The sequence below is a fragment of the Lolium perenne genome, chromosome 1 (assembly GCF_019359855.2).
Source record: "Lolium perenne isolate Kyuss_39 chromosome 1, Kyuss_2.0, whole genome shotgun sequence".
NCBI classification, from domain to species: Eukaryota; Viridiplantae; Streptophyta; class Magnoliopsida; order Poales; family Poaceae; genus Lolium; species Lolium perenne.
This window is the reverse complement of record NC_067244.2, coordinates 167,261,056-167,274,493: the sequence shown is the minus strand read 5'-3', so window position 1 is coordinate 167,274,493 and position 13,438 is coordinate 167,261,056. Positions and strand designations below refer to the sequence as shown.

Sequence of the window (13,438 nt, the reverse complement as noted above, 5' to 3'; positions counted from 1 at the left end):
GCATAGCCATCAAATTCGGAAGAAGCAAGCTTGATCTTCCTATCTTCAGTGTAATTTGGATGTAAATTCCAAAACTTCTCAATCTTGAGCTCCCAAGTGAGATATTCTTAAAAATCAGCACCTCCTTCAAACTTGGGTATGGAGAACTTAGGCTTACCCAATCCATCTTCTTCTTCCAATCCACGACCATGGCGTCCAAGTTCAGCCCAACCACGAGGACGATTACCACGTGGCGCACCACGAGCATTACGTGCGTCATCTTGAAGCTCAGGATCATCGTCATCTTCTTGTTGTTGTTGGGTCAAATTCTCAACAGACATTTGCAAAGTTTGAAGAGCGCGTTGGATATCCGTCATTTGATCTTTCATTGTAGTGACGGTCTCATTAGTTGCATCCATCTTCTGGGAGATCCCTTGGACCGTTCCCTTAAGCGCATCACCTTGAGTGCGGAATTCACGTCGCATCTCATTACGAAGAGTTTCATACTCCCTCCATTTGATAATATCTGCAGAATCCTTGTTTTCCTGGTTAACAATTTTTGATCACTAGCAGACATGATTAGTAGGTTAGTGCACTAAATCAAAAATATATGGTGGTACTCTCACAACTCACTCAAAAACTGATAAGAAAAGGAGATCTTACCGTTCCAAAGTAAATTAGTGTTGCTTACCACTTGTAGTAACAACTAGTGCACGAATGTAGCGAAGCGAATATCAAAGGTATAAGAACAAATCACACGGTAAAACGGGATATATGTGGGGCTGTAGGTAGGCTACCTATCTGCACCAATAACAAGCTCTAGCGCTGACCGTAGACAACCAATGATACTCACACAAGGCGATAAATGTGGCAAATCAACTATATGGATGAAAAGGTTTCAATGCACTCGAGAGACGCTAGCAACGCTCAACGAGACAGACACAAGATTGCTCAACTACAGGTGCAGTAAAGTAAACTTAGGCCTTCACTTGATTCTTCTAGCACTTCACTTTTCTTTTCGTATTTTTCTTTTTGTATAACACACATCTATGTAGCTCTTTTTGCCTCTTTTCTGTTTTCTGTTTTTTTATTTTTTTGTATTATGACGCTACTCCTTGATAACACGGCCAACAAAATATGCAAAGCACCAAACCCTAATGAGCAGCCTGTCAAGCGGTAAAACTAGTCTCTTCTGGGGAAGTTCCTAGTCACGTATATCGATAGGCTATGTCTATAGTTGGGAAAAAGCACACTGTACGCTATGTGGACTCGGAGTAACAATAACTGAAACTAGATAATAGCGGAAACTCAAACCCTAACAATACTAGATGGGAGAAAAAGATACGCAAAACAACTACGAAAAGCAACTAAAACTCGAAGTTAGTGCAATCTAAAGCTATGGCAAACCCTAACCCTAATATTTCTGGCTTTTTTCTGGATAGGAAACACTCACAACTCAACTATGGGTGAATTGTGGATGGCTTACCGAGGAAACCCGAGAATCTGATACCAAGATGATAAGGGGTGGCCCGATATTCTCAGTAAGCAACGGTGGTGATGATGATCACGGGATGAACACAGCGGAGAATCACGGATGATGGAGTGGATGATAACTTGTATGACGCAACGAGATCTCTCGATTGGTCCCTGTCGCCAATGCAACAGCTCTCAACCCTGCAAGATATTCGCAACTCCACACACTTGAGCACGTAGCCGCCGACCACGAAGCGGTAAGTTGTAATCTACTAATTCCGAATGGAACAACAGATCACACAAGACTTTTCATATCTACACAATATCAAGCAATATGGTGTAGGGAATTCAATAGTTTTGCAGAGCAAACAACTAAGAACTAGGGTTTATCTTAAACGTGGTCTAAAGCAACTTTGGGGGGCGTCCTGGGCACTTATATAGGCGTCCGGGATGACCTCAGGTCGAAAAAGTACGAAAATAACCGACCCAGAATAGATCTGGTCGAGACAGACTCGGACACGGCCGGTCTGGGGGCCGGTCGACCGGGCCTGGGACCGGGCTGGCCGGTTCAAACCGGGCCAGGGACCGGGTGCTGACCGGGCTCAGGAATTGTCGCGCAGTAACCCTCCCGGTTGGCATCAGATGGTTTTCCGGTTGGCGCCGGAGCGGACCCGGCATGCCGCCCGGTCGGACTGGGCCAGGGACCGGGCGCGCCGGCGTGGCGGCCGGTCTGACCGGGTGCTGGGCCGGCCTGGACTTTGGCTTCTCCTCTCGTGCATGCCTCCCTATCCTCCCTCGCGCGTCCATGGAATATCTTCATGTCCAGCTTCATGCCCAGCTTCACGTCCATCTTCACGTCCATCTTCACGTCCAGCTGCTCCTCTCCTTCTCGTGCGATGCTTGTCTCCTCTTCATACCTGACGATACATAAGTAACAGGACTTAGCCAGTATAAATTTCTCATCAATCAAAGTATCGTTTAGGAACAAGTTCACCTGTTGTTTAAGTAGCTTCACACGAGCCCTTGTAATAGGTCCAATCCGAACTTCATTGGACTTGTGCTTCACAACACCTTCAGCTTCATTTGGTATTGACGGAGGTGGTAGTGTGGTAGGGATGTCCTCATCAAATATAGTGACTTATATCATTAGTTTTGAATGATATTTTCCATGATCCATCTTTATTTATGTCTTTTTAATTGATTTATGGGACTTTCCTACATAGTTTCCTTAATTTCTATTTAATTTCTAGGAGGCGGAAAACCTCCTTTTTCGTACTTTTCTATTTTAGGACCTTTTGGATGCCTAAGAATCAACGGAAAAATATCAGATCAGTTTCTCGTCAAGAGAAAGGTTGTGGGTCAAAGAAATACGAGAGGGGAGCCACAAGGGCCAAACGAGGCCAGGTGGCGCGCCCCCCCTGAGCTGGACAACCATAGTTATGAGCAAATACACACCTTGTGATTGGAAGGGTCGACGAACTGAAACTTGACAAGATATTCACCATGTTGTGTAAAATCTAAATGCTAAGTAAATCCATGGCGCGTTCCGGAACATTTGTTTATATAAGCACACACACACTTGAGTTTGTCCTCTTGCTGCATAGATGATTGGGCTTTCTCTCATTGAGAGCACTTACTTATTGCTATTTACTTTCCGTACTTTATTTTGTTGTAAACTACAAATCCAAAACACCAAAACCACTATATCTTTTTTATTGTTTTCGTGGACTCCACAATATTTCTTTTTGAAAAATAGTACAATAGATCTCCTGCACTTGGGAGACATCAGCGAGTGAACCTAAGTGGGGCAGAAGGGCGATGAAGGCCTTGCCATGTCGGCGAAGGCGTCGTCGGTAACTTCATGGTGCGAGGGGGGGACCCGGTGGGAGAGCCAAACTTTTTCTCTTCAGAAGCCTCGGCTTAGTTTATTTAGGGTTTGTGCTGGCCGAGGAGTAAAATAATTAGTCCTCTAAACGGTTCGGCTCTCGGTCCGGTGTAGATGATAAAACGATTTTTTTTTTTATTCCTTTAGCCAATTATAAGGGATCGGATAGAGATCAAAGTTATTTAATGTTCAAAATTAATTTAGGTCTGTAAATTCCCGTTTGCACGGTAGGTGCTTGGCCGACGACTTGGACGATTCCACGAGAACGATGAGCCCCCAAACGCCCTACGCTAGAGCAATAGGCATCGTGGCCGCGGTAGACGACGCATTACCTTCGTCTTCACCTGGAACTGTCCAATGCGGTAGTTTTGGACTCTGATGACAGCCATCCATACGCCGAGAGCGGGCACGCACGGACCCTCGTCGAGCCGCTCTAGACCCGAACGGAGCCAAAGCAGGACGCATCGGTGTGCCGTGGGCGGCGTGGCGTTCGGTGGTCACGCCCAAGCAAGATTAACAAATCATCATAGCCCATCGCTCCATTTTCCCCTTCCTCCGCGCTCGTGCGTGGCCACACCCCCATAGGTCCATATCCTCCCGGCTCCTAGCTCCTCGACCGCTTCTTGACCCGAGTATACCTCTCTCTTCTTCCTCCCTCGGCCGTCGCTCCGCTCTACAGTTGCACGCCCGTCTCCCCATATCTCGCAAGCCTGTGGCACATAGCTTGAGTAACTGCATCTCTATCTCGAGCGTTGATCCATGGGGAGGCTGTGCAGAGTGGTGGCTGGGTTTCTTCTGCTCATCATTTTCTTCAGTTCCAGTACTCCTGGCACCTGCGGCTCCGATGCTCAGCAAGGTATGTCAGTATGTGTGCCTACGAGCATATCCTCTGTTCTTTTGAGCATACCAACTGCTGAAGAATCATTCACGGAATTTAATCCATGTGTTCTTCTCTCTGTCATAAGAGCATTCTTTTGCTACCCCTCTTAGTTTTGTTTTCTTGATAACTGAGATGCCGATGCTACCACGAACTGACTGCAGGAAGGGCGAACCACCGGGAAGAAGATGCACCCTCCGTCGCTCGGTGAGAACTCTACCTCTCATGTTCAGCTCGGAGATGCTCTGGGTTCCAGTGTGTCAATGGTAGAGAACGTAGTGTAATCTCGTGAAAGGCGTTACAGTAGCGAGAGTAGCTAGCTTGGAATCTTCTTCATCTAGATGTTCATGTTTTTTATTGGTCGGAACATTCCATTTTCCGTTTAAATTAGTAAAGAACCCCAGGAAATGATATGATCACCTTAAAAGCTTCAAAGGTACTCCACCCACACTCGATCTTCTTAGATTGCATTGCATAGATACACACCAATCTGAGGAGGGAATGGTGTGTCGGCTGTCAGAGACAGACAGCTGAACCACCGAGCAACGCGACCCCGGTAGTTGGCGGCTTGGCGCGCGTCTCTTGTCCAGTTCTTCTCCACCTCTTCTGCTCACCACTCTCTCGGTCTGCCGACTCGATCATTCGCAGGTTAATCCAAGCGGCAAGCATCCGTGAAGCACCGCGACAACAGGGCAGGTACAGCTCCAAGGAGTCGACGACGACGTTCCCGCAATGGCCGCCGTGGCCATGGGCGACGCCGGCGCCTCCGACGACGAGCTCTCCATCGTTGGAGGACGCTGGCTCCCCGTCAAACGCTCCCGCGCCGTCGCCAGCGGTCGCCAAGCCTCTCGCGGCGCCTCGGCACGCCGCACGCGGCATCGCGCTGCCTCCGGAGCCGGCGACGGTGGTCACCCACGGCGCCGCTGCGGTCGGTGAAGCGTCTCAAGCACCGGGGCATGCTCGCCGCATGTATGTCATCGTGGGAGCAGGAGCTTCCGTCCTCGCGGTCATGTCGGTTGCGCTGTTCGTCCTGTGCTACCGGTCCAGCAAGGTGGTCACCGTCAGGCCATGGGCGACCGGCCTCAGCGGGCAGCTGCAGAGGGCGTTCGTGACAGGTTCGGCTTGTCACTGAAAACTGTGCCAAGATTCCATTTGTATCAATTCTTGGGAGTGACTGGGAGCTGGCTGCAGGCGTGCCGTCGCTGAAGAGGTCGGAGCTGGAGGCCGCCTGCGAAGATTTCAGCAACGTCATCGGCTCCCTGTCGGAGTACATGATGTACAAGGGGACGCTGTCGAGCGGCGTCGAGATCGCGGTGGTGTCGACCACCAAGAGCTCCGCCAAGGAGTGGTCCAAGCACTGCGAGACACGGTTCAGGAAAAAGGTGGCTGCAATGCTAGAATGGAACTGACAAATTAGGATCTACTCCAAAAAAATATCTGTCCTAACGAATGACCAATGTGTTTTCAGATAACAAGCCTGTCCAGAGTAAACCACAAGAACTTCGTCAACCTGCTCGGCTACTGCCAGGAAGAGCAGCCATTCACAAGGATGATGGTGTTCGAGTATGCTCCGAACGGCACGCTCTACGAGCATCTCCATGGTGATCAACTAATGGAGTTTCGTCCATCAGACATTCATGAGCTTCAGATTAACTAACAAATGGTGTGGTTTGCTGCAGTGAGGGAAGACGGTCACCTGGACTGGCCGACGCGGCTGCGAGTGGCGGTGGGGATCGCCTACTGCCTGGAGCACATGCACCAGCTGAGCCCGCCGGAGATCCTCGGGACGCTCGACACGTCCACCGTCTACCTCACCGACGATTTCGCGGCCAAGATCGCCGACGTCTTCTTCTGCTCCGACGAGGCCTCGTCGACTACCAAGGAGATGGAGAGCCTGCAGTCCCCGCCCATGTCCAACAAGGAGAGTGTGGTGTACAGCTACGGCATGGTGCTGCTGGAGATCATGTCCGGCAGGTTCACGGCGTCGGACGGCGGCTTGCTCGAGGGCTGGGCGGCGAGCTTCCTCAGAGGGGAGAGGCAGCTGAGGGACGTGATGGACCCAGGCCTAAGCAGGAACGCGCCGCTCCAGGCCGAGACCGTGAGCAGGCTGGACAGCGTCATACGGTCCTGCACTGACCGGGAGGCGAGGCGGCGGCCGACGATGACAGAGGTCGCGAGGCGGCTGAGGGAGATCACCGCCATGCCACCGGACGCGGCCACCCCCAAGGTGTCGCCGCTGTGGTGGGCCGAGCTGGAGATCATCTCCACAGAGGCAGCCTGAAAAGTTTGGAGAGCGTTCAGCTGCATTGCTGCTTGTTTGACAGAAGTGTTCGTTATCCATATGTATATACCAACAGGTTGAAACATTGCGTGCTTGGTGTGGCAGAGTGCTGCTTGTTGCAATGATGACAAAATAAATCTCCAGATTTTGTAACGATGTGTTTACCTGAGTCCTGAGTGCAGCTGCTGCATTCCTAAGTGCAACTCATAAACTGCAGAAATTTCATTAAACAGAGTTCGGACATAGTTCAATCCACAAAAGCATGATAAGAACATTATACTGCAAAAAACAGTAACATCAAGCAGGACAGCAGGGATGAACAGAGAGTAGACATTAACAAATTTAGCTGTTCAAGACGGCCAATGCCATAACCCCCATGTACGGAGCTAGGACCGATCAGACGGATTGAATTAGGAAGCTGTTCCGTTTAGCGATGGAAGGAACCTTTTCAGCGATTGATTTAGTTACTCCCTTTCTCACAGTTTACTAGGTTACTAGGGCGTGCGCATACCCCTAGATCGCAAACTTGATCAAGTTAGCATTAGTTATATATTATAAAAATTATATTATTGAAAAGTTTAGATGTTCTATTTTCTAATGATATATTTTTTGCATTATATAATTTGAATTATATAGGTCAAATTGGCGATCCAGAAATACAGAGAAGACTAGTAAACTGAGACGGAGAGAGTACGATTTTCTTGATGGACAAAAATTTATTCATGTTTTTTAACCTACCAACACCACCGATCCTTAACTTATTAGTAGAGAAGAGATACTACTCCGTACAGGTAGATGTTTTCACGTATATATTGCTTCATATTTTCCTCTATTTTTTGAAGTATGTAATGGCTGATAATTTACATTTGTAGCGTTTACTCCTTTTCGTTCAGTTACTTGATAATATTATTATAAATTGATATATCTAGATAACATTTTTTTTCTTGCAAGGATTTTATATTAATGATCATCATGCATTGATTTTACATTTAATAGCTGATAAATGGCAGGATTTCTTACATGTCAAGTGCCCATGTCATCAACAATCCAATATCATTCGCATGATCATGCATGCAGGGACTTTTTCCCGGCAAAGTGCAAGCAACTTAAGTGTGAAAATTGCAGATGAAAAGTGTCGAATGCATGCAACACAATTTATACTGTTTTTTTTTTGCATCTCGGAAAACCATCATTGATTCCCCCCGCATCTATAATATCTATAAAGTTCATCCCCACTAAAATGCATTTAATGTTTGCAAGCTGAAATATGGTGAAGCCACATCATCTCATTAAATTTGATCCATTGGATTGCAATCGTATGTTCCAGGCTACACTATGCTCGAAACAACATTTTAAGTATGCCGTGTCTCCTTTCCCAGTGTAATCGAATCCTGCAAACCTTCGTCTTCTAATCCATTTAACAATTCAACTTTATTCAAAGATTGATGGCGCACCTCGGATGACCCAGCAGGGGTGATCAGTTTTGCCTGTTTGCTTCCCCTTCCGATCCCCTCCACCTTCCACAATTTCAGGGTCGTCTTCTCACCTTCCGTGTGGTGTATACATATACTTCCTTCTCCTACCGCTGTAGGCTCGCGAGAGCACTCTCCGCCCTCGGAGTTATGCCTCCCGATGAACTTCCACACCATGTCCTTTCCTTCCCAGCGTCAACGCTTGATGCGTGCTCCAGAATTTTGCTTCATTTCCCGTGAGAGTTGCAGTGATGCCGGAATTTCAATGAGGTAGGTAAATTCTGAATCACGACCATCAGTTTTGTTATACTAATTATTGAGCATAATAGAAAGCAGGGAATACATGTATCACGAACTCTGTTGTTGAAATGACCAATTGCTAATGCCGAAGTTCTCCGTCAATGGCATCAGGGTCTCCGATCCTGCAACAGGTTTCTACGCTCTGTTTCTTCTCCACCAGTGCCGATATGTGTGCATGGCAGATGACCTTTTCTTTTTGAAGGAGAGTTTCATGATAACTTCGAGCCATCGCCAAGCTCGGCAACTTGGCAACGAAGCAATATCAACGGCATGTGTGAGTCGGGACTGCTGGAGATCGGCTTTAAATTAATTACGATTCAGGTGTTGCGCTCTGTTGAAATACCTGGCTGCATCTTTCCTTGCACAGCGGCCAGCAGCATTATATAACCTTCGACAGATTTGCAGCGGACAACCATAAGGGCCAGCAGATACATTTTTTGATATGTTATTTTTCTGGCTACGTATGCAAATTGGGCAAGGGCAACAATCAAACATGGGTGTGTTTCGCTTATGCTTATTCTGACGATAAGAAGCAATAATAATGTGATATGTTCATAATATGATTCTTTCCAGCTAAGATAAGAAGCAATAATAATGTGATATGTTCAGTATGTATGACCTGTGATTGGAAGATTCTACCATCAGGCTACCATGAACAAGATTTGTGACGTGTTCAGGAAAAAAAAGTAGTACCAAAGAACTTTTTTTCTTCATATAGTCCATTATTTTTGTTGAATTAATTGGGTATATTTTTGTTCATCCAAATGTTTTTCTGTTCAAGGGACTCTCAACAATAAGTGTCCAAACCCAAATATATATGGATGGTTTGTTCTGAATTTTTTTTATTTGATAATCTGCATGTGTAAATAGTATTAGAAATTCTGTACCATATAAAAAAATTCTGTTGATATCATCAGAAACTAATATCCGGTTCATATAATAAATCTGTTAATATCAAAATAAATTTCGGAATCATATGAAACAGTATGTTGTGGCATGAGATGGGAAAGAGTAGAAAAAAAAGAATGGAAAATTTTGTGCACAAATTTCTATCCAATTTTCTGGTTCTTATTGATTTATTGAATCAATTCTTTGTTCATGTCACCATGAATTGCCCAAGCCACCAAATCTGCGCGGGGTTGTACCAATGACGCCATCTATGGCCTATTGAATGCGTATTTATGTTTCACAGTTGTGTATACGTTTCTGAATAAACAACCTTACCTTGTATACACACATCACGAAGTTAATAACGGACGGTGGGATTTCAGGGAGCGGTGTAGATGAGAGCCCACCATAAGCCTCATCTGAGGTTAGGCTTCAAATCTCTGTCACTGCATGGCAGATAAATGTTCAGTAAGAAAAGCCACTAGTGCCGAAACTTTTTCTGTGGTAACAAATAATGCACTGGCAGGATTAACCATATATTTTTTTATTACAGTATTCTCAGTCAAATCAACTGACAGATATTGACTAGATCTTGGTGGTTCAACATCTACACTTCATTTGGCCTACATCTTGGTAAATATGCTATTCCAGGCCTTGCAACAACTTTCAATAAACCAACCCATCTTTCTTGAAACTGTTCACGCGTCTCATCAAAAAAAATGTTTATAGCAAAAATGAGTATCGAGTATTGACACCATGTAGACCTCTTTAAATTTTAGTTTGAAACACGCAAGGCTTTTGCATATGCAATGACTAGCAACAACAACTATCTTGAACAGGTAATGCAACGACTAGCAACAACTATCTTGAACAAGTAATCTTAATGAGACCATGACTACTGTCTAAAAGAGGAGCATGTCAACAATGTTTTTACCTCAAGGTGTTGCCTGACGCTGGTTGTTGCGAAGATGCACCAATAGGCCACCACTGCTGTTGGTAGTTGCCATAGCCTGCGTGTTGCTGCGAAGATGCGCCAATAGGCCACCAGTGCTCTTGGCAGTTGCCATAGCCCGTGTGCACGCTATAGGCAAATGGGTTAGGGGCAGATTGTTGTTGTGAATACCCAGCGTAGTTGTTGAAGCATGTCTGGGGTGCCTGAAATCATAGTCAACAAACAGCTTATAGTAAGATGATGGGAAAACAGGCGTCAATAGTAGCACATCACAACATAGCAGAAATAGACAATTTCATCTTTATTACGTACAATGACCTCAAATAATGAATTTCTTGTAACAGTTTAGTTGCTTTTAGACATATTTTTGAACTAAGTGCCCATAGCTTTCTTCCCCCTCTTTTACTTCCAAAACGCGCAATGCAGACAACATACCATATAGTTTTCAACAGGATGGACCTGGGAAATCTTTTGACGATTTCGTACGCGCTTGATGTCCTCATCAAATTCTGATTGCCTGAGGAACAGAAAGTCAATTAAACAAAGTATGGCATAGCGAATAGCTATCAAATTATAGAATGAATTGATCTAAACCGGAGCATAGGTGCCCTGGCCTTAGCAGAACAGAGTTTCCATAGATAATAAGGAACTTGCCTTTGGATTTTGCTCTTTGGTTTGCAGGAACTGAGCTCACCGATACAGATCTATGCACAGAAGAGAGTGCAAGTTAGTTGGAAGCAAGCAATTCAATTCTTTGAAATAATAAAAAGTGATAGGAAATAGACGAAATACTAACTGAGGTGTTGCTTGGATGATTTGCTGAGCTGCTAGCCTCTGGGATCTTCCTACACGCCGAGACTTCAATGCCTACAGAAAGCCGCTAAATTCATAAGCAAAACCAATCCCAATTTTTTGGCAAACAAAGATGCAGGCTCCTTCAAACAGAAACAAACAAACAAACAAGGCAGTCACACGAAGAAGGTAAGTAATAAGAACATAAGGACTAGGCGTACCTGGAGTTATATCCAGATGGCGGGACAATGTAGAGGCACGGAAAGGATGTTCAGGGTCAAAGCAGCGGTCGTAATAAAAATCATCCGGAAGATAATACTTCCCAACTGCTTTGATTTCCTTGTTCCCTACGTGAAGAGCAGCCACCCATCCATTCCCATCACTGGGTTCCCCCAGAGATCTGAGATAAATAATATCATCACCATCCTCCGGACTGAGGATGGGGAAAGCTGAGTAGAGTTCCCTGAATGCCAACAACTCTACACACTTCTTTAGATCAGCAACATGAGCAGCGCATGTCTGGCGCCAAAAGTTAGGCGACGATGGCGGCCAAACTAGTTTCCGAGTCCATGTCACAGCCCTCCAGGCATCCCTAAAGGAGGAGAGCTGCAGCCAGGAATCCTCATCGTCGGGTTTGTGCTTGAGCGACATGATCAAGTCTTGATCGTCAATAATACTGTCCTCCTTGTTTTGAGGATAAGGAGCAGGATGAGTCTCCATCTCAACAAACTTGAGCACGCCATTGACATATGCGAGATCCCGAAACCAGCTTGCGGAGCGGGATTCTTCGTCGACTGAAGGGTGTTTTTTCATCTTTTGGGTCAGGGCGAAGGGATATTTGAGTTTGTACCTGTTTCCAGGCAACGGGGCAGGCAACGGGATGAAGCAGCTTACAGGGGCACCAGCAGGAACAGGATCTTGGTGTTGAAGAAGAAGAAGCAAGTCGCAGACAAGCAGGCCGTGTGACAAATCAACCCAGCCTAGTAAGCCTTCTTGTCCAAGCGTGATCATCTTATCAGGTATAACCCTGTCGACTCCAGGACATGGATTGTGCAGTATCCTAGTGCTCCAAGAATTTGTCTCGGACGAATAGATTCGAAGCTGATAGCCGTCGCCCGACTCCGACGCCGGTGCGTCACCGAGAGCGGCCAGGAGATAGTGGCCGTCGCCCCCGCGGCCGACGATGCCCCACTCCCTGACCCCGCGCAGATCATCCAACTCGCCGGGAGAAGGAATCCGCTCGAGCGAGGGGGGAGGGCCGGCCTTGTACAGGAAATATTCGCTTTCGCCGGCGGCGGCGTAGAAGGTGGCGCGGAGGAGGACGAAAGGGCCATCCGCGCCGACAACGTGTGGCAAAACTGAGAAATCAAGGTCTTGCGACAAAACATGGGGAGGCTTGGTACAGTTGATGGAGAAGAGGGACAAGTGCGGTGGGTGTTCCATCCAGAAGGAGACCGCCATGGTATAGCCATCTTTTGATTTGGCCGTGGCCGTGGTATCGTTCCGGCTGTCGGTGAATCGTGGTTTCCGGGAGAGGAGAATCGAGGGCAGACGACCTGGATTGGGGATGTTGGCCATCGATATTGGGGATTTTGAGGAAACAATAAGGAGTTCGACAATTGGGATCGGGTTATGTACGCAATCGAGGGGTGGAAAGACTTGAGGAAAGAACTGATTTTGATTTGGAGATGAGGATGAAGGAACGACGGTGGCACTTGGTGGGCTTCCGCCTCGGCCCAGCAACATCAGAGAGAGACAAAAAGGCTTGCCAGGTCCTCCGTCGGACAGGGTTTAAATAGGGAGCTCCTATTCACCGACCTAGTCGGCGTGAACAGCCCACCGCACACCCCAAAACCTGCAGCAGTTTAATGGGCTGCGGCCCATCCGCAGGAACAGCTTCTTTCAGCTTTCCATTTCTCTGTTTTTTCTGATGTTTCTTTTGAGAAATTTTTTTCTTCAAATTTGAACATTTTTTATATCTGAACAAATTCAAAATTTCAACAATTTTCAAAATATACAAATTTTTAAAACGTAAATATTTTTTTGAAAAAATGAACTTTTTTTAAGTTGAACAAATTTGGAATCTAAACAAATTTCAAAACTTGAACATATTTGAAATATGAACAAATTTCGAAACTTGAACAAATTTTAAATTTGAACGCATTTCAAAATTCAAACATTTTCTAGATTTGAACATTTTCAAATAAAAAAATAGAAATCAAATTTTAAAAACAAACTAAAAATATCTGAAACCAAAAAAACAGCCAGAAAACCAACAAAGCCGCAAAAAAATTAAAACAAAACGCAGACAGAAAACTGTCAAAACCAAAGAGAAAACCGGCCAGAGAGACATATTCGCGATTTTGGGCCATGCCCATGTCAGCTCATGGGTGTGCGGCGCGGTGTAACCACCGACCTGGTCGGTGTATAGGTTTTGCCATTTAAATAGGCGGGAGCTACCCATCGCTCCTTAGCGATAGTTTATACGCATCGCTCAGGAGGAACGGTTAATGGGCTTGGCCCATATGGTTCGGTTGTT

At 46.0% G+C, this 13,438-nt stretch overlaps 2 protein-coding genes across 4 annotated transcripts; one reads left to right on the top strand and one right to left on the bottom strand.

Moving 5' to 3' along the window:
• The first annotated feature begins 3,834 nt into the window (after positions 1-3,834).
• Positions 3,835-6,648, top strand: LOC127311885 (probable inactive receptor-like protein kinase At3g56050). The gene is made up of 6 exons (XM_051342375.2): positions 3,835-4,193; positions 4,379-4,421; positions 4,863-5,329; positions 5,406-5,596; positions 5,683-5,815; positions 5,894-6,648. The coding sequence occupies exons 1-6, from the start codon at positions 4,097-4,099 to the stop codon at positions 6,493-6,495; spliced, it is 1,533 nt and encodes a 510-aa protein (XP_051198335.1). The 5' UTR covers positions 3,835-4,096; the 3' UTR covers positions 6,496-6,648.
• LOC127311870 (uncharacterized) lies at positions 6,325-12,648 on the bottom strand. Of its 3 annotated transcripts, none has more exons than XR_011744487.1 (7): positions 11,121-12,648; positions 10,904-10,974; positions 10,762-10,811; positions 10,543-10,624; positions 10,090-10,310; positions 7,950-9,601; positions 6,325-6,706 (listed from the first exon to the last, which is right to left on the bottom strand). XR_011744487.1 is itself a non-coding variant. In XM_071819683.1 (6 exons), the coding sequence occupies exons 1-6, from the start codon at positions 12,643-12,645 to the stop codon at positions 9,571-9,573; spliced, it is 1,980 nt and encodes a 659-aa protein (XP_071675784.1). In that variant the 5' UTR covers positions 12,646-12,648; the 3' UTR covers positions 7,782-9,570. The 3 variants fall into 3 exon arrangements, 1 of the variants encoding a protein (XP_071675784.1); XR_011744488.1 differs by having other exon boundaries at positions 9,492-9,601; XM_071819683.1 differs by lacking the exon at positions 6,325-6,706 and having other exon boundaries at positions 7,782-9,601.
• Positions 12,649-13,438: the final 790 nt, after the last annotated feature.

Bases quoted from the DNA above. Each gene is read 5' to 3' on its own strand.
- LOC127311885 (XM_051342375.2), top strand. From the start codon at position 4,097: ATGGGGAGGCTGTGCAGAGTGGTGGCTGGGTTTCTTCTGCTCATCATT. The intron at 4,422-4,862 runs GTGAGAACTCTA...GATCATTCGCAG, and splicing joins GATGCACCCTCCGTCGCTCG to GTTAATCCAAGCGGCAAGCA. The intron at 5,597-5,682 runs GTGGCTGCAATG...ATGTGTTTTCAG, and splicing joins AGACACGGTTCAGGAAAAAG to ATAACAAGCCTGTCCAGAGT.
- LOC127311870 (XM_071819683.1), bottom strand. From the start codon at position 12,645: ATGTTGCTGGGCCGAGGCGGAAGCCCACCAAGTGCCACCGTCGTTCCT. The intron at 10,975-11,120 runs GTACGCCTAGTC...GGCTTTCTGTAG, and splicing joins CCATCTGGATATAACTCCAG to GCATTGAAGTCTCGGCGTGT. The intron at 10,812-10,903 runs GTTAGTATTTCG...TTCTGTGCATAG, and splicing joins ATCATCCAAGCAACACCTCA to ATCTGTATCGGTGAGCTCAG.